Source organism: Orycteropus afer, unplaced genomic scaffold (genome assembly GCF_000298275.1).
Source record: "Orycteropus afer afer isolate SDZICR_OR568_19922 unplaced genomic scaffold, OryAfe1.0 scaffold00040, whole genome shotgun sequence".
Taxonomy (NCBI): Eukaryota; Metazoa; Chordata; class Mammalia; order Tubulidentata; family Orycteropodidae; genus Orycteropus; species Orycteropus afer.
Window position 1 is genome coordinate 3,253,389 of NW_006921627.1, and position 24,790 is coordinate 3,278,178.

A 24,790-nucleotide genomic window follows, 5' to 3' on the forward strand; every position below is an offset into this window, starting at 1 on the left:
TAGCCTTCTGGTTAGCAGTCAAGTGCCTTAGGCACTACACCACCAGAGCTCCCTGTTAGCCCTTATGACGCCTTTTATTTTAGGTCTGTTTTGTCTGATATTCATAGAATGACGACAGTATACTCCTGGTCAGTGTTTTACACACACACACACACGCATATACATATACGTACATATATGTACATATACATATACACACATATATTTTTTTTGTTGTTGTTATGTGCCATTGAGTCCTACCAGACTCATAGTGACCCCTCCTTGGGTTTCTGAGATGGTATCACTATGGAAGTAGACTACCCAACCTTCCTTCCGAGGAGTGGCTTGTGGGTTTGAACTGCCAGCCTCTGGTTAGCAGTCAAGTGCCTTAGGCACTATGCTACCAGAGCTCCTGTCTATGTATATAATTCCCTATCCCTTTATTACCAACCTACGCCATTTTTAAAAACTGTATCTTCGAAAAATAGTTTATAGCTTTTAAATTTTCATCAGAGCTGACAATCTTTTACTAGTTGGCAATTTAAGCACATTTACATTTACTGTGAATATTGGTATATTTGAGACCTTGCTATCATTTTATTTTTTTATTTCCCACTATTTTTGTTTCCTCTTTTCATCTTTTGCTTCTTTTAATGATTAAATTTTTCTAATAATCTCCTCTTCCTCTATTATCCTCTGCCCCCCCCCCCTCTTTTTAAACTATCTACTGGTTTGGAGCTTATCCCCTCTATTCTTATTCTTTTAGTAATGATTTGTATAATTTTAGCAATCTAGTCCTGTAATTGGTAATCCCCAATTTGTGATGGGGTACCAGTACAATAACTCCATCATAATTCAGTTCTGTTGTAAAGCAAATATCTTTTTTTTTCCTTATTATTGTCTTTTATTATCAATGTCTTTATAAATCTGACCTTTATTTGTCTTTTGAGAATCAGAAACATTACATACAAACTTACAGATATGTTTTAATACGTACATATATTAAAAATGCACAAATCATAACAATTTGCTCTGACAACAAGGAAGAGTTGGACAATATTGGTATTTTGTTAGTTGCGGTAATAACTCCACTTGTAAAATGTTCTGGATCATCTAGATAATCCCTGGGAATGGGGATGGTGCTTCTAGTCAGAAAATTAGTGAGAGTTTTCTGTATGGCCCCCCCTTTTTATTTCTTCCTATATTTTGCCGTAACATCTCACTGCTTCCTGAATCTGCCTATCTACTCTAGCAAAGCAAACATTGTTTGGGTCCATGTTTTCAAGCAACTGAAGCCCCTGATTTAGGTTTGAAAAAACTTCAGGCTATCCTTTCACTGTAATTTTTTTTTTTTTTTTGACAACTTCTTTCCTTCCTCTTCTTCATTATTCCTTTGTCAGCATTTATTTTCTCTTCAAAATCCATTAAGTCCTGATTTGTCAATTTCCCTTCTCCAGCTCCGTATGAGCTAATCCACATTGGCAATATCAAGTTCTGAATTCAGTGTTCTTGCCCCGTGCATGATTTTTCCACCAATCAGTATTATCCCAATCAAATGCTGGGAGCAAGTTCACATATCTCAGCAATTTTTTCCATATTCCTTGCATGTATTTTCCCATAACTTCCTCTCTAAAACTCATTGCCATTGAGTCCATTCTGACTCATAGTGACCCATAGGGTTTCCAAGGCTGTAAATATTTATGGAAGTAGGTTGGCTCATCTTCCTCTTGCAGAGCAGCTGGTGGGTTTTGAACTACTGACCTTTTGGTTAGCAGCCAAATGCCTTAACCACTATGCCACCAGAGCTCTTCAACTTCCTCCCAGGAATATATAATGTTCTAGCCTGCTATATATGGCAACATTTGGAGTAGTAAATCATAAAATAGAACATCTGAGAATGAACATCTGAGAATGATAACATCAGTGAATTACTTGCTGCAACATTTTATGTGGTACATATTACTAACAATATGACTTTTCACTCTGTTGTCATATAATAGTTCACATTTTTTATCCTCATAAACTAAACACAATTACTGTTATTTGACACAGATAACTACTAATTTGTGTTTAACCAGTTCTCTATCATTTTATTCATACACTATTTCTTTGTGCATCTCAGGCTGTTTTTTTGAGATCACTTTCTTTCTTCTTAAATCTTCCAGAAGTTCTTTTACAGAGGGTCTTTTGGTGGTAAACTGTTGGAGTTTGTGTTTATCTACAAATGTTTTATTTTATCGCCATTCTTGAATGATAGTTTTGCTGGAAATGCAATTCTAAATTAACATTTATTTTCTCTCAACACTTTAAAAATACTTTCCCACTATCTTCTAGATTCTATTGATGTTGAATAAATCAGCTGTCAGTTCAACTACTGTTTCTTTGTAGGTGTCCTGGCATTTCTTTCTAGCTGCTTTCAAGAACATTTTGCTTTTGACATGCAATTTCACTATGATGTGTCTGTATGCGGGTATCTTTTCATTTATTTTTATTTTAAAAAAATTTGTATTGTGATTTGGGTGAAAGTTTACAGAGCAAATTCATTTTCTATACAGCTGTTCATACAGATTTTGTGTCATGACATTGACTGCAGTTCCCCACAATGTAGAAGTTCTCTTCCCACTTCCTCCCTGTAGTTATGTCTTCCCTGTGTCCTTCTTTCCTCTGCATTCCTGCCCCCTGTGCAAACATTGCCCTTCTGCTCTCCCATGATTGATCATTCTAAGGAATGTATCCGTTGTTGTTGTTGTTGTTATGTGCCGTGGAGTCAGATCCAACTCATAGTGACCACTCCTTGGGTTTCCAAGGCAGTATTCACTACGGAAGTAGATTGTCCAACCCTCCTTCCAAAAGAGTATATCTACCTGATGTAAATGTTCACCATATATACCTGTCTATTGCTTTGCTGTAAGCTACAGGAGTGAGTTCAATTCTAGACCTGAAAGGTAACTAGGGGCCATAGTCTTGGGGGTTTCACCAGCTTCTATCAGTAAACCTAGTCTTTTTTTCGTTTTGAGTTGAGCTTTGTTCCACATTGTTCCCCCACTCTAGGCAGGATCTCCTGCATTGATCCCTTCTTGGGTAGTTGATAGTGGTAGCTGGCCACTATCTAGTTCTTCTGGTCTCATGGTCATACAGGCTGAGGTTTGCATGGTCCACTAGTCTATAAATGGGTATCTTTTTATTTATCCTGCTTGAAGTATAATATACTTCTGGATCAGTGAATTTGTGGGTTTTATCAACTGTAGAAAATTTGCAGACATTACATATGTAACCATTGTCCTTCTGACATTCTCCCCCTTTTCTCTTTCTGGGTCTCCAATCAGACATATATATTGAAACTTCTCATTCTAGCTTTCACAGGATTCTGGACAAATTCTTCAAATATATAAATTCTCTTTCTCTATGAATAATCGGAAGGAAGGTTGGGCAATCTACTTCTGTAGTGTTACTGCCTTGGAAACCCAAGGAGGGGTCACTATGAGTCGGGGCCGACTCAATGGCACATAACAACATGAATAATCCACTATCCATTTAAAGTTTTTTTTAAACCTAAACATTTTTTTTTCTAAGTGTTCCTTTTTTTTATTTTTTTAAGTTGTCTCTTCACTTCTTTCTGTATTTTCTATTTGTTATTTCTCAAACATGTTGTTGTTAGGTGTTGTCGAGTCAGTTTCAACTCATAGCAACATTATGTACAATAGAATGAAATACTGCCTGGAGCCAGCCTCAAAAACATTGCCATACTTGAACTCATTGTCATAGCTACTGGGTCAATCCATCTCATTGAAGGTCTTCTTCTTTTTCACTGATACTCTACCTTAGCAAGCACGATATCCTTCTCCAGGGACTGGTCTCTTCTGACAATATGACCAAAGTAAGTGAGATGGAATCTGGCCAGTCTTGCTTCTAAGGAGCAGTCCAGCTGTACTTTCTCCAAGACAGATTTGTTCGTTCTTCTAGCAGTGTGTTATACATTCATTATTCTTTTCCAGCACCACAACTCAAATGCATCAGTTCTTCTGTGGTCTTCTTTATTCATTGTCCAGCTCTCACATGCATATGAGGCTATTGAAGATATCATGGCTTGGGTTAGGTGCACATTAGTCTTCAAAGTGACATCTTTGCTCTTTAACACTTTAAAGAGGTCTTTTGCAGCAGACACACGTCATTGGATTTCTTGTGATTGTGGATCCAAGTGAAATGAAATCCTTGACAACTTCAATCTTTTCTCCATTTATCATGCTGTTGCTTATTATCCCAGTTTTGAGGATTTTTGTTTTATTTATGTTGAGGTGCAATCCATACTGGAGTGTGTAGTCTCTGATCTTCATCTGTAAATGCTTCCAATCTTCACTTTCAGCAAGGGAGCTTGTGTCATCTGCACATCTCAGGTTGTTAATGAGTCTTCCTCCAATCTTGATGCCATGTTCTTGTTCATATAGTCCAGCTTCTTAGATTATTTGCTCAGCATATCGATTGAATAAGTATAGTGAAATGATACAGCCCTGACACACACCTTCCTTGATTTTAAACCATGCAGTATCCCCTTGATCTGTTCAAATGACTGCCTCTGATCTATGTACAGATACCACATGAGCGCAATTAAGTGCTTAAACATAGCTACTCTATATTTTGTATTTGACTTACAATATCTGAGATCTTTGAGAGGTTAAGTCTAATGATTCTTGATTCTGCTGCCTTTCACTCACAGGAGCCTGCATATTTATATATTTAGCAATCATTGCTACATGTTTTTAGGAATTCTGCAGGTCTGATTTTAGAAAAACTTCCTCTCAAAAGGATTTCCTTATGTTTCCAGCAGCAATTGAGGATACTCCCATGCCAGGATCATCAACATCTTCTTCCAAAGTTTTGGTTCAAAGTTAGGAGCCTTAGACTTAGCTTCCCCTTTTTCATTGCTGTTCTATGGCTCAAATCCCCCACAATCATTTTGTTGTTGGAATGCAGCTATAGGATGATCCCCCTTTTCAGTCTAGATCAAACCCTTGCCATTCAAGCTCCAGTCATTCCACATGAACTCCACCCATGGCTCTCATCCTGCTTCCCATCTCTCCGTACCATCTCTCTCGCATATCAAGGTCTTGGCTCCTTGCTACCCTAGCCACTGCCCCTCACCCTTGCAACCTTGTTATCATTAGTGTGGGGCATAATCCCTGAAAACCTCTCCTATTTTTGAAAGACCAGCAAAGCTTCCAAGAGTACATCTTATCTGGAGTATAACTGCTATGGAACAGCAAATTCCTTGCAATCCTAGTTTTCATGATACTGCCATGTTTTGCAGCCCCCCTCCCAGTTCGAATGCAACATATTACACTTTAAACTGTTATTTTTAATCTTCTTACTTGAATCTACTTTTCCAAATTGTTAAAGTCTTTTTGAAAAGAGATTCTATCATGGATCATGTCCATGTTATCTGTGCTTTATGTGTATCTAGCCAAGTATTTGGTTAGATGAATAGAACAAAGTCTACCAGCACACTCTGCTAGTAGGTTAAAGGAAGAGCTTCTTTGCTCATTTATTTGTTCTTTCATTTATGTAACAATCATTTATTGAGCATTTACTCTGCTAGGTGCAGTCAGACACTGAGCTGGGTGCTAGGAATTCCTGCTCTCAAGGAGCTTACAGCTGCACAATCAAATCGTTTTCCCAGCCCACCTAATAGAAGGGATCAGGAGCACTAATGTGCTTAACCTGATTAGAGGCAGGTGGGCTAGAAAACATAGTGCTACATTGGAAAACAGGGCACCTGTTATCTATTACAAGAAAGTCACATCTCTCCGAAGCTTTTCTTCCACTATTTGATGTGAGGTTTAACCTCACTAATGAGTTTTAGGCCCCATATTTGGGAATAAAAAACCCACTGCCACTGAGTTAATTCCAACTCACAGCTACCCTCATGGGGTTTCCAAGGCTGCAAATCTCTATATTTGCCCCATCTTCCACTCATGGAGCAGCTGGTGGGTTTGAACTGCCGACCTTCCGCTTAGCAGCCAAATGCCTTCACCACTGTGCCATCAGAGCTCCTTGTATTTGGGAATACTCCCGGTAAAATTATCCCACTAGAGATGTGGGCAGTTTGCATGGTGGGTGCTCCTCCATAGAGTTGGCTCCCTCCATGCCTGCTGTCCCAGTTTATAGGGTGTGATTTAGTGTTCCTATACCCTGCTGCCCAGATCACAGATGGCCCTGGCCTGAGGATCATGGGCACTCTGGGTGTTAGCACCAGCCAGGGGCTCAGGGGCAGCCTCAGTGAGCTAGTGAAAGAATGAACCTTTATTCCCTCAGGTATAAAATGGACACCTGATGAAAATGGAGTCATTGCCTTCGACTGCCGAAACCGTGGCTGGTAAGAGCTCACAGGGGAAAGATCTCTTGCCCCTAGTTCTCCTACATTCTTTGGCCACCTCCTTCTACCCCATTTCCACCACCAAATAGTCTCAAATGTGTAGAATCATTATCTAATACAAGAGTAGGAAGAATTGCCAGGTAGATCCTCTCCTCTTTCTGCATCTGCCCTTGCTCCAGGACTGTTCATCTAGGATTGATAACATTTATCTTTCCCAACCCAAACCTTCTTTCAGAACACTGGGCTGTCCCCAGATGCACCCTGTCAGGTTCTCATCTCTTGCTGCCCCTTCTCCAGCAGATTTGTAAAAGACACTCAGGGTTAAACTCAGCTCTCTCCTTTTCCACTGCCAGCCCCTCAGAGACTCTAGCTGGTCTAAACCAAAGAGGACCAGGGTTACCACCAGGATTTGACCTTTTCCCCTCCCGATGACCCATTGGATGGGCACATGCCCAACTACATCAAGCCAATATAGCTTCAGAAGTATGTCGAGTTGTTTTGGAACACAACAAAACCTATCATAGATGGGGTGCAGAACATTGACCTGAACTTTGGATGCATTTGGGCCAGAATTTAAATAGAAATAACTGGAAACTCTTGGTCAGGGGTTATTTGATTTTGGTTTGCCCATCTTCAACCTGCCCCTTTCCTTTCCACTTCTTCATGCTGAAGGTACATACAGGCTGCTACTTCTCCCAAAGACATAGTGATTCTTGTGGACGTGAGTGGCAGCATGAAGGGGCTGAGGATGGCCATTGCCAAGCACACCGTCTCCACCATCTTGGATACCCTGGGAGAGAATGACTTTGTTAATATCATCGCGGTAAATGTGCCTTCTTGTTCTAGAGCAGTTCTCACTCCCTCGAGAAAATATTTTCTTCTTCCTGCTTTAGAATGACCAATACAGTCATTTGATGCCTCTTACTGTAGAATGATTCTCTCCTTTCAAGCTGAGCTATTAATATAGGGTCTATGGTCTTCCCAAGCTCCTGAAATTATATATAAAATGTTATATACTTTCATTTTCCTGGGCCTATCTTTCAATTTCTCAGAAGAGTCTGGGTTCCAATAAAGGTGAAGAACTACTGACCATGAGTAAATGTCTAATTGATTCCCATTCAGATCTATCGTTCTCCAATCTGATGTAGAATGAATGGTCTCTGGGTTCCTGTTTTATGACAATTCCAGTCTTCCCCACTTCCTTGATCTCACCAAATCCAGATACCTTGGGGGAAGAGGGGAAAGTAGGAGATGTGAGCTGAGAAGGTGAACAACAAATCTGGGACCTGTTTTTATGGCAACTCTTCACTTATGACTGGAAAAGTTATGAAGTGGAGGATTAAAGAAGAAAGAAAAGAAGAGTGACAAGTTAGGAGACTGTTTTTAAATGTCACACTAAGGTGTGCCATTTGAATCCTCCAAGAGGATAGAGTTGACAGCCACCTAGGGGCTTTGAAAGGAGCTCTGGTGGTGTAGTGGTTAAGGCATTTGGCTGCTAATCAAAAGGCCAGTGGTTCAAACTCACCAGTCTCTCCATGGAATAAAGATGAGGTAGTCTGCTTCCATAAAGATTTACAGTCTTAGAAACACAGTGAGGGTTTCTATGAGTCAGAATTTACTCGATGATAGTGAGTTTGGTTTTTTTGGCAGGGACTTTGAAGGGCACTGAAAGTTGAAGGGCGCTGATCCAAAAGTTCCATCCACAGCCTGTCACATTACCCAAAATTTCTATCTTTAATGGAATTTACTTACCTAGCAAAGAAATGCCAAGGCAAAATTGTCTAACTTTAAAATAATTCTGCTTCCTGGGGATCAGCTTTCAGCCAAACAATAGATAGGCATAAAATGAATAATACCTCCAGGAAGGAATGTACTCCTCAGTACAATCAAACATATGAGACCAAAAGAGCAGCATTTGCCCAAAGATAAAGCTCAAAAGGCCAGAAGAGGCAGGAAAGGAGGACAGCAGAAACTAGGAACCTAGGGCGGAAAAGAAGAATGCTGTTACATTGAGGGAATTGTAACAAATGTCATGAAAAGAATGTGCATAAGTTTTTGAATGGAGAACTATAGCTTTGTAAAGTTTCACCCAATAAAAAGTGCAAAGTTTCACTACAATAAAAAGTACAAAAAAAAAAAAAAAAAAAAAAAGAGCGAGAGAGAGAGAATGGGGTGATAAAAATGTTCTGGAATTAAATAGTGGTGATATTTGAACAACACTGCGAATGTACTAAATGTCATTGATGGTAAATTCTACGCTATGTGTATTTTATCACAACATGAAAAGCACAAATGAAAAAAAAAAACAATCCTGCTGGGGCATGAAAATGGCTGCCCATTCTCCTATTTTCAGTCCACTCCCCTGAGGCCTCTCTCTATTTACCTGCTTGTGTGATTCCTAGGCCCCACCTCCCCATCCTGACCCTCTCTGCATCCCTGTGCCTAGACCTGCAGGAGTGAAAGGATGGCCACAGATAACAGGTCCCATCACTCCATAAGAGTGGAACAGCACGAGTTCATCCCTCAGAGCCTACCTGTCTTCCCACCCAACACTGGCTCTCCTCTTCCAACCCCCCAGCTTTTTTGGCAGTTTGGAGAGTACCAGTTAGGGACAGCTTTCACATCCAATATTCATTCTCCCCAGAGCATCCATGCCATTCTACCATTTGGTCACCACCATCTCTCTTTTTCCTCTCTGATTTATGTAGAAAATGCACTAAGGATACTAGAACAATACCGAAAATTGGAATTTAACTATGAGGAATAAAGGTGACTAATAAAAAGGGAGAGACAAACAATAATTCATTTCCTTTCCCACCCCCACCCTCTGTTGATAGCAAAAGGACCCTCTTCATATACACACAGCAGAGAGAGAAAAGGGCACAATGTCTCATCCTCCCACCTAGCCTGTTGGGGAAGGGATGCACATGGAAGACACTGGACACCCCTATAGAGGCACCTTGTCCGGTCTTGGGGGCAGAGACCAAAGGAATTCTTCAGTAACTTCAGATTGTCTGTACTCTGGGAAAAGAATGTCATTCAGAAAATGCCCCAAGGTCAGGATTTGAGGGAGAATTTTTAGACCCTGCTGCTCTCCCTACTCTCTTCTATTAGGAAATTGGCAAAAAGTAAAGAGTACCCCAAGATAATATTACACACAGGCCTAGGTGAATCTCACCCCTGATTATCCTATCAAGTGTTTTGGTTCTTCACCAGGCCCTGACTTTCCAACTCATCCTGTTTGTTCTCTCCTTCCCTCGCCCCACTACAACTACAGTACAATGACTATGTTCACTACATTGAGCCTTGCTTTAAAGGGATCCTGGTCCAAGCAGACCAAGACAATCGAGAGGTAAGTGTCCATCTATGGCCTGATACTTCTGAGCCCCTGCTGCTAAGATATTGGGGTGTTTGTGCAGACTGCCTTGATGGCTCCCTTGAACTTACTTCATGGCACTTGGAAAGAGGGCAAAGCAAATCTGTGTTAACTATGTAAATATGTCCAAGAAATCTCTCTTATAAATATGGTGCATATCTATTCAGAGCAAACAGTGAAAGTTTGCATCTAAGGGAACCTTGGCTATTTAAGTTTTTCACTGGTTTTTCACTCTGTGGATGATCCAGAACTCAGTCTCCCTCTTTGCTTCCCTGTGTGGACCTTTCTACTCTGTTAGTCTTCATGGGACCTTCCCTCAAAGGAGGAGAAATTCAAACCCATTAGGTTGAGTCTTTTTCTCTGGTAAAAGACCATGGAGGAGAGGATGTGGCAACTGCTTTTTTAAAGTGATATTTTGCACGTCATAGAGCTTTTCCTCTGTGATGGGGGATTTGGATTTGGATTGCTCTTGAATCCTGGGCCAGAGGTTGCTTTCTAGAGTCCTTGGTTGCCTCCATAGTTACTCCTGTGAAATGCTCACCGTTGAGTTAAGGGCTAGGATGTTGAGGATGCTAGGGACCCCAGGAACCTCAGCGTTAGCTCCCAGCAAATCAGTCATCCCCCCTGCCTCTGCACTGTCCTGTGGTAGTGCTCACACTTAGCTGTATCCTTCCAGTAGAGGGGATGGATTTGTACCAAGCCATTCTCACTCTCTTAGTTTACCTTGGGGCTATTTGAAAACAACAATTTCAGAGGTCTAGCCCATGAAATTAGCCAGATCATGAAGAGGTGAAACCTGCAATTGTGTTCCTCTAGACAATAGCTCTAAACAGCCTCATAAATTATGACCAAAGGTGAAGCCTCCCTGGTACAGTCAACCCCCTGACCCTCATCAAATTTCTTACCTATGGTAGCATTTCAAACAGCTGGTGGAGAAGCTGATGGTCAAAGGTGTGGGGATCCTAGACCAAGCTCTGAGTGAAGCCTTCCAGATTCTTAAGCAGGTATGTGCCCCTGTGGAAGCCCAGAGGGAGTGATGGGGTTAAGAGAAGCAGAGGGAGGGCAGTTCACAACCTGAAGTCATGGTGCCTTCTCACACAGTTCCAGGAGGCCAGGCAAGGAAGCCTCTGTAACCAGGCCATCATGTTGATCACCGATGGTGCCGTGGAGGACTACGAGCCAGTATTTGAGAAGTATAACTGGCCAGACCGCAAGGTTACCCTCCCAGTAGGGGATTAAGGGGGAGTGGAAGGGGCCAAGGGAAGAGTTCTCCTACTGCATAGGATAACCAGTGTAACACAGAAAAGCCAGGGCTTCAGTGAGTTCAAATGTTCTGTCCTGTTGTTGTTGTGTGCCACTAAGTCAATTCCAACCCATAGTGACCCTATATAACAGAGTAGAACTGCTCTATAAGGTTTCCTAGGCTTCAATCTTTATGGAAAAATGGACTGACACAGTGGCTGCAACCATGGGCTGGAACATAGCAATAATTGTGAGAATGGTGCAGGATTGGATAGCATTTCATTCTGTTGTACTTAGGCTTGCTATGAGTTGCAATCAACTCAATGACACCTGACAACAACAATCCCATTTTGGTGGTCAAAACTTATGACAATCTTAGGCACAAAGAAGTTGTCCTGAGTGGTTCAAAAGTTTAATGTGCTAGGCTACTAACTGAAAAGCTGAAGATTTGAGTCTACCCAGACATTTCTCAAAAGAAAGGCCTGGTAATCTACTTCAGAAAAATCAGCCACTGAAAACTCTATGGAGTATAGTTCTACTCTGACACACATCAGTTTCCATGAGTCAAAATTTACTCAATGGCAACCAGTTTTTAGATATGGAGGACTCAGAGAGGAGGAATGTGAGCGAGGTCAGGACCAGAACCTGATTTTGCTGGGCTGTGAACCTTAGCCTCATACCTGCTCTACACTCATCCTGGCCTTGTACAAGTCATTTTTGCTGCATGGACCTCAGCATTTTTTCTGATCACAAGGAGACGTTGTTGTTAGGAGCCATCAATATGATTTTGATTCATGGTGAAAGAGTAGAACTTCCCCATAGGGTTCTCTTCACTATAATCTTTATGGGAGCAGATGATCAGGTTTTCTTCCTACAAAGCTGCTGAGTGGATTCAAACCACCAACGTTTCAGTTAGTAGCTGAGCACTTAACCATTTGTGCCAGCAGGGTGAGACTTGGGGAATCCAAAGCCTGCAAAGTGTTTGACCCAACATCTAAGATTCACATAAATAAGGATAGCTAGGATTACTGTGGCCAGGAATTATTGCTGTTTGGTGGAGAAAATGTCTGCTGAGTCACTCTGTCTTGTGGATTAGGTCCGAGTTTTCACCTATCTCATTGGGAGAGAAGTGACTTTTGCTGACCGCATGAAACGGATTGCATGTAACAACAAAGGTAGGTGATATGACAGCCAAGTGCCTTGTAGCCTTCACCTGAGCACAAGGGGACACCCAGAGGTGCCACATGCAGGCTTCTGCACTGAGGCTTTGCAATGGAGTGGTAGTGTGCCAAGAATGACAGTACATGTCCTTCTTCCTATTATTTAGAAAAAGTAAGACAAAATGCTTATTGCTCCATAGAACCTTAAGTAAATGCTTGATTACTCCTATAGGGCCTATTCCTAAGTCATAAAGCCTCCTGAAATAGAACTTAGGAAACATCTCTCCAGTGTTTACAGAAGAGAGAAGGACTCTCTTTTCAAAAAAAAAAAAAAACCCTGACACAAGGCAAAGGAGAGACCAATATTTTAAATATAAGTTCTCTCTGTTGCCTAGCTTTCATTCTTCTTGCTGAAAACTAAACCCATTTACGCTGGTTCTGCTTCCAAACCAAAAACAGGCTCACCATTTTCTCTAGAATAATGTTTAGTGTGCAAACAATCCTGTGCTATCTCTAAGCAGACCCCAAGGCCTGGGTCTCTCAGTGCCAGCTTAGACCCCATTGATTCAGTTACTGGGAACCTGGTACCCTGGGGAACTGAGAATAGTCAGAGCAGGCTCAGCCTGGCTCTTGTTACTGCCCAGCACAAGAGACAAACAAATGAACTGTAAATTCTCAACTTCTGGAGGGGCTCAGGCTGTGCAGGGTGCTGAGGGTGCAACGGGAGAGTCACTTTCCCATTTGGGGAGTCAGGGAAGGCTTCCTGAAGAAAGAGTCTCTACGCTGAGACATGAAGAACTGGTAAGAATTAGCCAGACCTACAGAGCAAGGAAGGCTATTCCAGACAAAGGGCATAGCATGTACAAAGGCTGTTGGGAACAGAAAGATGTCCCATTTTACCTGAGTATGGGATGAGTGCATTGTGCGAGGTGATGAGCACTGAGACCAAAGAGGTGTTCGTGGACCAAATCACTGATAGCCTTAAGGCCATTTGCTCTTTAAATATCACAATGGCTATAGTGAAGAAGCCATAGCACTCCACCTCATAATCTGAGGAAGGGCAATGATCAGAGAAATGAGGAGACTGAGCAAGGAATACCTGTCTTAGATTGGGCAGATTCTGAGACCTATAGTTGCATGCACAATGTTTACTGGGAAGTGTTACTGGAAGACACACCTATGAGGAAATGAAGAAGGCAGGGTTGGGAGAGGGAGCAGCCAACTCACAGTGTGATTGCATCTGAGGCCTCTGCTGCCCCTATGAGGAGCTTTGGGGCTGAAAGGGCCCTAGAGTTCTCCCAAAGTGAGTTAGGGCCAGGGCCTTTGCATCCCCCTTCAACACTGATGCTCTCCTGCAGCCCCTGGAAGAGGGAGTAACCTTAGCACATAACACAGCCATAGGGAAGTAGTTCTCTATGGCTCAGGGCAATGCCCAATGCAGGGCTCAGCTGTGAGGCATCAGCACTTGGGGGAAGTGTGCTTGGGCCCTGCTGGGAGATGCCGAGAGGAGCAACACATCACTAAAACCACAAAACCCTTCCCCTCCACCAGGTTATTACACACAGATCTCCACGCTGGCAGATGCCCAGGAGAATGTGATGGAGTACCTGCATGTGCTCAGCCGTCCCATGGTCATAAACCATGACCATGACATCATCTGGACAGAAGCCTACCTGGACAGCAAGGTAGGGCTCTGACAGGTGCTCCAGAGTTAGGGACCCTGGGTTGTAAGTGGTGAGTTTCTGGGTCAGGAGAGGAGTGAGCATAACACTGTGAAGGGGTGAATATGGCCAGTCTTTCATGCATTTTCTCCTCCCTCCCCTGGCACCCCTCAGCCCAATAGCAGGTCCATGCCCATATGCTGCTCTGGATGCCAGAAATCCTTTCAGCTAACCTGCCCAGAGCTGTCCCCATAGACAGAGCCCCTCTGTTCCAAACTAATTTCTCCTGCCTTTCCCTACTGGGACTCACCTATCTCATTGTCCTTCCCTCCTACCTGTTATGGAAGAGAGTAGTCAGGCCAATCATTCACAATCAATCATATTGCTTAATCATGTGCTCTCCCTTCGTGGGTACCTGCATTTTCCAAGAAACTGCCTGTGGGCAGCAATGACTTACACAAAGGAATAAATTATCAAAGGTAAAATCTCAGATGTTTTTTGGGAAGAGGAACCTTCATGGTACCTCTCCAATCACACACAAGCCACTTGCTTCTATGATGATGTTTCAGCCTGAGATTAAGAGAGACCTAAAAATACGGACATGAATAGGATAGAAGTGTGTTTCTTCCTCATGTAAAAGAAGTCCAAGGATGGTGGCTCTGAGCTGATGAGGACCTCTCTGGTCATCACTGGCCCAGGATCCTTCCTGTTTTCCCCTTTGCATCTCCAGCTGTGACTCTTGTCCTCCTAATCCAAGGTGGCTAGTGAATCTCTAGTCAATAGAGCAGCAAGATGGTGGAAGGAGAGAGTGGCATGTCCCACACCTGTAAAAGGAACTTCTAGGGAGTTTTGCATGACACTTGAACTTATATCTCATTGGCCAATGTTGACTCCTAGCTGCAGGCGAGGCTAGGAATGCAAACTTTCAGCTTTACTTCTGACTTACTCTAAGGTCAGTAGCATGCTTACTTCTACCTATTAATAGTAGATATGAACCATCTTGCCAGTTTTTGAGTGAAAAGCTCATTAATCTACCTTAAAGGGGTTCAGCCAATAAAGTCATGCTCAGGTGATGTAGTCCAACTATCACCAACTACTGCTCCCAAAGCAGGTGCTCTGAAAAGAAATGCTTCCTTTGTTGGGGCAGGTTCCTTCTTTCATTTTCCAGGTGTTCTCAGGACCCTATTCAGGGCAGATACCATTGACAGAGAATGAGAGTGTCAATAAGAAAGAGTATGAGCACGACAGAGAGAGAGAGATCTATTCTTTGTTCTTGTCTTCCTTTGTACTTTGTCTCATGTTGTTTGCTCTCTTCCATTCTTCATTCATCTACCCATCCATCCATGCATCCATCCATGCATCCACCATCCATCCATCCATGCCTTACATTAACTACCACAGCCTAAGGAAGGGGCCTCTTCTCCAGTGGACCCTGCTTGTATGCTTCCCACACACGTGAATGTTTGTGTTCATGCCAAAGGAGCTGGCAAAGGGAAGGCTAAGTTTGTACTCACAACTTCCAGAACCCTGAAATCCAGTGAGGGAAGCATGCACCCTGACTCAGGGTGGCCAGCACTGTTTGGGTGTGTGTTTGGCAGAAGGGACAAGGAAGGAGAATGTAGGTGAGTAAAGGCATATCTTTGCTTTACTATAAAAATGATTTCAGACAGGTAATACCAGGTCATCCCTTGGCATTTCATGGCCATCTTAACCTTTGAGGCCCCTTAAAAAAAAAAAAAAAAATCACTGTCATTGAGTCATTTCTGACTCATAATGACCACCATTGGGTTACTGAGGCTGTAAATCTTGATGGAAGTAGATCACCCAGTCATCCTTCTGCAGAGCAGTTGGTGGGTTTGAACCACTGACCTTCCAGTTCACAGTCAAGTCCCTTATCCACTACACCACCAGAGCTCCGAGACCTCCAGGCTCCTGCTTCCCTTCATGTTCACTTATAAGAGCACAGTTTTATCTTCATTTTTAAAAATGACAGCTGTCCCCTCAATTAGGAAGACCTTCTAGTCTCTAAATCTTCTCTTTCCACCCCCTTGCCTCTCCTTCTGTTGACTTAGGAGTCCCTGTTGTCAAAGAGTCATCTGTAAATCTCTTGGGTACAACTTTGAGAACTTCTGAGTTCTCAGTGTTGCTCACTGAGCCCAGGGCAGGTCTCCTGCCTGGCACAGATGTGGGAGGATAGGTGCCCACTGCACTGGGATCCTGCACAGTGAGAGATGACTCCTAAGGGAGAGGGCAGGTGAGAGGAAAGCATGGGGCTCCCTAGAGAAGCAGGGGTAGAAGCACCTCTGGCTTCATAAATTCATAACTCACACAGACTTGATAGCATTCACCTTGTCTTTATTGATGTGTCTGAGCTCAGAACAAAATTGCAGCTCACCTTCAGAAAACCTTACTTTCAATCTAAATTGAAAATCAGATGAAATTAAGAAAAGGGACTTCATGGTCAAAAAGTTCCTAATTTTCCAATAAAGTCCATGACTCAGCAACATCTTTTGGTTTATCTAAATGAGGATGAGACTCTTAAAAGTGTTGATGCACACCTATTTTCAAAACTTGTCTTTGCTTTGGAATGAGACACATGGGTAGAGCCCCTTTCCAAGGTAGCTAGAGGACATGGTATGGTAATACAGGCAGTCAGAAGGAAAATATGCTCACAGGTTGGAAATGATTGAGTGGAGAAGAGACTGAAGGTCTATTCTATGTGTGTTAGGGATGACCAAGATGGTGACCACAAATACACTGTGACCTGTTCTTATACTGTGCTTCCACATATGGACTTTTGTTTGCAGATGATTCTGGATCTGTCTTTCTCCCCCTTAAGTGGTTCCCTCAGACCAACCTTGGGTCCATATCAGAGATTTCTTAGAAAGTTTTTCCATGTTAAACCTCTTTGTTCATAGGCATGTGTGGGACAGGCCAGTTCTGTGGGTTCATACTCATCCTTGGCATGGCTGAGCTATGAAAGTTCAATGAGCCTGACTGAGAGCTGGGTTGTGGGCTCTGGGATTATGAGACTTGCTCAGTCTTAGGAGTGTTTTTGGTGAGTGATATCAGCTTTATCCTCCTCCATAGCACACCTCTCTCATGCAGAATTTCTGCCAGTTCTCCATTTGCAGAGAAAGGAAACATCATTTGGAATTTCTTCCTTTTCATTAGACATTGTGTAGTTGATAACAATGATGGTGGGCCCTTCATGCTATGTGCTCGGAGCAGGGTAAACTACTGGACCTCTTTGGACTGACGCTTGTCCTTTACTTTTTCCTCTCTGACAGCTCTTCACCTCACAGGCCCAGAGCTTAATGCTACTGACTACTGTGGCCATGCCAGTCTTCAGCAAAAAGAATGAAACGGTGAGTGGTCACTCCCTGAGAGGTTGCAGCAGTGATCAGAACTTGGAGGCACTGGCTGGTATCTTTCTTTAGATCAATGGTTCTTGACTTGGCTAGGCATCACAACCACCTTGGGAGGGTTTTTAAATGCGTATTCCCAGACCTTGACCCAGACAGGCTACACCAGAATCTCTCAGTAGAGAATTGGAGGAACCATACTTTTCCAGACTCCTCCAGTGGTTCTACTACAGCCAGCATGATGCCAGTCTACTGCTATGCACTTGGGGCCACTGCTCTGGGGAGATAAGGCTAGAGAGGTTATCTGCGCAGCCTTCAGCAAAACCATACTTAACCTACCAGTCTGGGTAGACTCTAACTTGTTTGTAAAGGCCTCTGGTGAGATAATTTCCAGAACCTTCCATTCTCCATCTGGTCGGAAAATGTTTCCTATAGCACCATAGCACCTGTAGATTCTCATCCCTGAGATCCCAGTACTTCAGCATCTGCTGTGAAGATTCATATTTTATTCAACTTTTATTTCATTTAGATATTACAACTTAAATATTAATATTGACCATTAATCTTCCCAGCAGCTGAGATTGCTCCTGAGACCTCTCCTGATAGATTCTAGATTTTTATCCAGGAAGCTCAGCCAAAAATCTAATGGCAGATGAAGAACCACTTGAGATCTAAGCTTCTATTTCTGGGCTCTGGTTCAGCCTGACCCTACTCCCAGGGAAGCTGTGTATCCCCTGACTCAGCATCTTTCCTTCCAGCGATCGCATGGCATTCTCCTGGGTGTGGTGGGCTCTGATGTGGCCTTGCGCGAGCTGATGAAGCTGGCACCTCGGTATAAGGTGAGCCTAGGTCAGGTCCCTGAAAGGGGGTCACAGGTCACCCAGGAGTTTCTCCAGCCAGTGTTAGTATCCTTTCTCCAGACAGTGACAGCCAGATTCAGAGCTGGGCTGGGGCCTCTCCATCTGGTCCCCAGAGAAGTGTAGGATGTTAAGCATGGGAGTAGCAGCCTGGATTCCTGAGTCCTTTGCCAGTGCTTACTGTAACATGCTCTGTGGGCTTCAAAGAGTTTTCCCCTGGGTTGTGCCTCAGTTTCTCAATCTGCTCCTGTAAGCTATGCATTCATGTTGTGAGAGTGAATGAGATTTTATCATTAAAGCACCTAGAGCATGTGGTGGGAAAAGGGTTGAGTTGTGGTACAACATTATTGTTGTAAACAATAGAATTTGGAAAGGATTTCAAAATTAAAGGGTAAGTTTTTCAAAGTGTTAAACAAAAAAATTACCAGGTGACCCAACAATTCCACTTCTAAGTATATATCCAAAAGCATTGAAAACAGAGACTCAAACAGATACTCGTACACCAATGTTCATAATAACATTATTCACAATAGCCAAAAGGTGGAAATAACCCAAGGGTCTATCAGCAGATGAATGAATGAACAAAATTAGTATATACATATAAAAACCAAAAACAAACTTACTGCCATCGAGTCGATTCGGACTCATAGCAACCCCCATTGGGTTTTGAAGGTGATAAATCTTTATGAAAGTAGATTGCCCCATCTTCCTTCCATGAAGCAGCTTGTAGGTTTAGAACCACCAACCCTCTGGTTAGCAGTCAAATATCTTCGGCACTGCACTGCCAGAGTTCCTTAATGTATGTGTGTGTGTATATATGTGTATAATGGACTATTATTAATCCACAAAGAGCAGTGAAGTTCTGATACATGCTATGACATGGATGAACCTTAAAAACATTGCACTGAGTGAAATAAGCCAAATATTATATGCAATATCTGAATAGGCAAATTCATAGGGATGGAAAGGAATTGGAGGTGGCCAGGGGCTGAAGAAGGAGGCCTGGTGACACAGTGGTTATGTGCTCAACTGCTAACTGAAAAGTTAGTGGCTCAAATCCACCAGCACTTCATAGAAAAAAAGATGTGGCACTCTGCTTCCGTAAAGATTACAGTCCTGGAAACCCTACAGGGCAATTCTACTCTGTCTTATAGGGTCACTATGAATCTGAGTCAATTCAACAGCAGTGGGTATGAGTAGGGGCTGGAGGAGGGCAGGGAAAAATGGGGACTTATTGCTAAAGGCTACTGAATTTCTGTTTGGGGTGATGAAGCAATTTTGGAAATAGTGGTATGAGTATAAAACACGGTCAATCCAATTAACGCTACTTAACTGTATTCTTCAAAATGGCAAATTTTTGTACTCTTTATATTTTACCACAATAATTTTTTTGATGTAGAAATCAGACATTAAAGGGTAGAAGAAGGCCACTGGTTCAGTTATATTCATATTTGGGAAATTCTCTGCCATGAGCAGCCATCTTTAACCATCCAATGATCCAACACAAACAACAGGTCTAATGCACCTCAATCCCTGTCTTTGGCAGCTAGGAGTGCATGGATATGCCTTCTTGAACACTAACAATGGCTACATCCTCTCACATCCTGACCTCCGACCCTTGGTAGGTATAAATCTTATTTGTCTTGGAAGTCTGACTATAGGACTTGGGGGGGGGGGTTCATAAATGTAGTTGAAACAACGAACACATTATTGGGCTCCATTCAGAAATCCAGCACTCTACTATGAGTAGTATGAGAAAAAAAAAATGTATTTCAGTTACGGTCCCTGTTTTCTAACGATTTATAATCTAGCAGGAGAGACGAGTCCAAAAAAAAAAAAAAATGTTTGAAATGATTGATGAACCTGACCAGTGAACATGTAATGAAGTGTGCAGTTGTGTGGTTATAGAAGCCCCATAGGACACAGCCACTTACATTCTCCCATCAGTAGGTAGCTCCACATTCCCTTTTGGAGTCTGATGCCATATAAGCATAACTCCAGGGCCCCACCAAAAGGCTGTTAATATCAAGTTAACAATAAAAATGGCAGGACACCTTTTGTGAGAGGTGTGGGGTGAGTTGCTGAAATGCTCTTGAGTTTGTCTTAGGGTGTATTCCTGAGTGTTCCTGTCCTCTTCCTAGCTATCCCCATCTTGACACAGACTAGGAGGATTTTCACATGGGCTCAACTGAGCAACTGATGGCTTAAAAGGAAAAGTTGCATCATCTTATCTAATAGCTCTGCCTTCAGGGCTGTTGTTGTTATTTGCCGTCGAGTCGCCCCGACTCATAGCAACCCCTCCTTGGGTTTCCGAAGCAGTATCACTACGGAAGTAGGATTGCCCAACCTTCCTTCCGAGGAGTGGCTGATGAGTTTGAACCGCCAGCCTTCTGGTTAGCAGTCAAGTGCCTTAGGCACTATGCTACCAGAGCTCCTGCCTTCAAGGCTAGAGGCTCCCTACTATCCCTAGTGATGGCACTTGACCACTATACATGGCAATAATGGCTACACCTTTCAGTGTGGTTGTTAGTGGGGGGAGAGAAGTCACAACCCTAGGAACTTTAGCTTTTCCTCTCTACCAGTCTAATACTTTTCCAAGAAAATTTGGTAATTTCCAAGAAATTACCAAGGGGCTCATCTGCCCCAGGTGTCATTTGGAGAGATCAAACTAACCACATTCCATTCCATTTAGTTCAAATGGAGACTGAATGCCCCCAGGCAACTAATTGAGCTTCTCAAAGCAACCTATAGTGGTTCAGAGTAAAGAGAAATTAGGATCCACTGGAAACCACTCTGTCTACTCTTCCCAGTTCAAATTCGACAGGCATCTGTTTTAATCACCTCCTATCCACTCCATTTGAGCCCAGTGGTTAAAGTTCTCAGCTGCTAACAAAAAGACTGGCAGTTCAAATCCACCAGTCACTCCACAGGACAAAGATGTGATAGTCTTCTTCCGTAAAGATTTATAGCTTTGGAGACCCCATGGGGCAGTTCTATTCTGTCCTATAAGGTCACTATGAGTCAGAATAGACTTGATGGCAGTGGGTTTGGTTTATTCACCCCATTGGGAGGAATTCCTATACTAGCGTTTTGGAGATGACCAAACACACAATATCTAACACTGAACAGATGAAATTATCAGCAATTTATTAGTCACCATACATGTGGTATTATTCTCTAATTGTTTCATATACTCACAACCCAGGGGAGGAAGACACCCCTGCACTTCATGCAGGGGCCACACAGGGGTTGTCCTAGGAAATCGGGTGAACAACATGAGCTGTGGGAGGCAGGCTTTGTATATTCAGAGGATGGCATGTCCCAGTTCCCATAGGAGGATTTGATTGGATTGTTTGAATTATTCCATGGGCTGGCAGGGAACTGAAACCCACTACTCAGGAGTAAGCAGGAACTGTGCTTGGTCCCATGATAAGGAAGGTTGTTTGGCTAGGGGACCTTACCCACAGGAACAGAATGGAAAAGGGAACTTTAGGTTAGGTTATGCAAAGAACATCCTGGTTTTCCCCAGATGTCAAAGCAGTACACAGTATTGGGCGTTAATTTTAGGTTTTATGCCACAGCATCTGAACTCATGATATATGACTCTCCTGTACCAGTGTGTTCTGTGGGAGGCAGCCCCAATGCCAGAAAATGACTCACTAGAGAAGTAATAAATATGTTGATCCTAGAGCTCAATTATAGAATTAAGGGGCATTGATCAGAAACCTACCTGTCATCATCTATTTAATCTAGATGAATACAAAGCTTCAACCAACAAGTCCATGTTGTAGAACTACTGTGTGCCTTACTTTTTACTGCTGTGAAGAATGCTATAAACAGAAATAAAATTTATGGGGTAATTAAGGAAATAAGACTTACATAAATGAGACAATAGGCAACAACACAACATAGGATATAATTATATAACAAGAGATATTATAAAGCTGATTTAATCATATTTCTAAGGAAAGCTCTATCAATTTATGATGAATAATAAGGAGAACAGTAGTTGAGTTAAAAAAAAAAAAAAAAAAAAGGAAAACTACAGAGGAGATGCCTCATAATAAATCGAAAGAGGATACTTTTGGCCTGAATTTTTTCTATGTTAGTGCCTAGAGTATGAGTAATTAACAAAGTGAAATTATGATTTTAATACGAAGAGCTAAAGATGCTCTTTCAGGTGTCATCAGGATTTAGCAAACAGGAGTGGAATATTGTATCTTATTCAAAATAAATAGATCTAATGTGGAAGATGGCAGGGCAGAGCTGTTTGCCATGTGTATGGACACCAATAACACCAAGAATGGAGGCATCACCCAGGCATGAGTGAGAAGAAAAAGAATGAAAGTGGGTACTGTTGTGGCAGTTAAACTACAGATCACCAGGACAGGTGAGAGATAAGGATGACACTTTCCTGAATGAAAAAATGACAAAAGCATGCTTATAGGGGACTTCAAACATCTGCTTGGGGGTTCATTCTATTAAAACTAGAGCCTCTGATTAATTCTTAATTTACCTTCTGATAAGTTATTCTCTTTCCTTTTTCAATAGGATTACTTAACTAAACCTGGGAAGTGCTGCAGACCTAATAGCATATAACTTGATGATATTTGTCTTTGTATCCAAGAGACAGACAGAGATAGATAGACAGACAGACAAAGATAAAGACAGGACCAGAAAATAATAACACTCAAAGAATGTTGATTAATGGCTCTATGTCATGTTAGAGGGAAGGAAGTCTTTACTAGGCACTGCAATATCTGTCCTTGGCTCTGTCCCGTTAAAAAAATTCTGTCAACAAGATGAAAATACACAAAGCAGATGCCATAAAGTCTAAAAGGTATGGCTAATGCATCGAATGAGAAAATTAGTATGCACAAGGTATTATTTTAAAACAATGGGCTGAAACTAACAAGACAAAATGTATTAGGGATACATGGAATGTTCTGCCAAAATACTCAGTGCTCAAGCATAAGATTGTGGAGATGCAATTTAACAGTGTGTCATGTAAGAAAGACCAAAGGGATGTAATTGAATGAAAATTCAATTTGAACTAGCAGAGTGGGATAGCTCTCTAAGAAGTTAAGCAGAATCCTGGACATTACTCATAGCTACATGATATTTTATCCCAAAGAGGTCAACCCCATACCACACTGGTCATATTCTATCTGGAATATTGATTTTTGTCCTGGGCACTCTGTTTTAGGAGTGACATTGACAACGTGGAGCATATTCCAAGGGTATTGAGGCATCTGCAAATTGGAAATATTTAGTTTGTAGAAGTGAAGTCTTAGGAGTGACAAATGCCTTGGAAATCTCTAGGGTTGTCAGGTGGAAGACATTCTGAGTAGCCCCAAGGGAAAGAACTAAGATCAATGGGTAAAAGTTACAGGGAGACAGATTTCAGCTTTATATAGGGATGAACTTTTTCGCAATTAGAGCCATCCAAAACTATGACAAGCTGACTCACAAAATAGGGAGTTCCTCATCGCGGGGAATGTTCACTCAGAGGCCTGAGCCCATCTGTCACGAACGTTGGTAGGGGAAGCTCTGAATTGGGTAGAAGGTTGGCCCAGATAACCTTAAGGAATTGCTGAGATTCTTTGATTTTATGAGTCTACCGGAAGGCTTTAGAAAAGAGATCAAACGTGAGGAGGGCCTTGTGTTAACCTCATGTTTTTCTCCCTGACTTGCTCACTCCAGTACAGAGAAGGGAAGAAATTTAAACCAAAGCCTAACTACAACAGCGTGGATCTCTCTGAAGTGGAGTGGGAAGACCAAACTGAAATTGTGAGTGGAGAAAGTAGGAGAAAAGGAAGCTAGTTTAGCTCTATCTCCAACAAAATGGGTCAGCCACAAGGTGTTAAGCTATGAGGTCACTCATTTTACTTCTCCCAGAGAGAGCACTTTAGTCCCAGGGCTGTTCCAAGCCCCAAGCCAGCAGCAATTCCTATAATGGGCAATTCTTTAAACATCTAAAAAATAATGTCTTCTTGAATTACAAAGATTACTTGAGGATGAATGAGATCGGGTCTATAAACTTCAGAGGCTGAGTTTTAGTAATGTGTTAGCCTCTTTTGGTCTCAGTATGTCATCCTAGAATAAACTGCTTCAGTAATACGACATGAAGGCTGGCAGTTCAAACCCACCAGCCACTCCTGGGAAGGAAGTTTGGGGCAATCTACTTCCTTAGAGATACTGCCTCAGAAACCCAAGGAGGGGTCCCTATGAGTCAAATTGACTGGATGGCAGTGAGTTTAGTTTTTTTGGTTTATGTACCATAATGCATCAGTACACAATGGAATACTGACTTGGTCAAAGCCCAGAATTATAAGCTAAACTGAACTAAAAGATCTGTTCCATAGTCCCTCCTGATATTCTACTCAGAGAAAAAAGACAAGAGGAAAAAGGGGAAAACCAAGTGTTCCCAGGGATGACAGCTAAGCTGGTCAGGAAACCTCAATACCTTGCACTCTCCAGTGTAAGGCAAGGAACTAATACCATTCTCTTTCCTCTTGAAGCTGAGAACAGCCATGATCAATGGGGAAACTGGTTCTCTGTCTATGGATGTGAAGGTGCCACTGGACAAAGGGGTAAGGTATTAGAGAGAGCCTTATCTATTCCTAGGAAGGCAGCACCTCAGTTAATAGACATTTTGGGTGGTGACAAGGGACTTGGACTTAGCTGAATTAGAACTTAGGACTTGAGTGCTTGCTGGAGCCTGTTGTTGTTGTTATGTGCCTTAAAGTCGGACCTGACTCATAGCGACCCCTCCTTGGG

General features: G+C 42.3%; 1 protein-coding gene across 1 annotated transcript in view; it reads left to right on the top strand.

Annotated features, from left to right (window-relative positions):
* The window catches only part of CACNA2D4 (calcium voltage-gated channel auxiliary subunit alpha2delta 4), a 162,810-nt gene that overhangs the window by 35,659 nt on the left and 102,361 nt on the right, over positions 1–24,790 (top strand). Inside the window, exons 7-18 of the mRNA XM_007937030.2 lie at positions 6,289–6,349; positions 7,022–7,172; positions 9,627–9,701; positions 10,640–10,729; positions 10,827–10,940; positions 12,064–12,142; positions 13,679–13,812; positions 17,079–17,156; positions 17,912–17,992; positions 19,557–19,631; positions 23,714–23,800; positions 24,532–24,603. Coding sequence (XP_007935221.2) covers positions 6,289–6,349; positions 7,022–7,172; positions 9,627–9,701; positions 10,640–10,729; positions 10,827–10,940; positions 12,064–12,142; positions 13,679–13,812; positions 17,079–17,156; positions 17,912–17,992; positions 19,557–19,631; positions 23,714–23,800; positions 24,532–24,603 — 1,097 coding nt within the window. The remainder of the gene's footprint in view (positions 1–6,288; positions 6,350–7,021; positions 7,173–9,626; positions 9,702–10,639; positions 10,730–10,826; positions 10,941–12,063; positions 12,143–13,678; positions 13,813–17,078; positions 17,157–17,911; positions 17,993–19,556; positions 19,632–23,713; positions 23,801–24,531; positions 24,604–24,790) is intronic.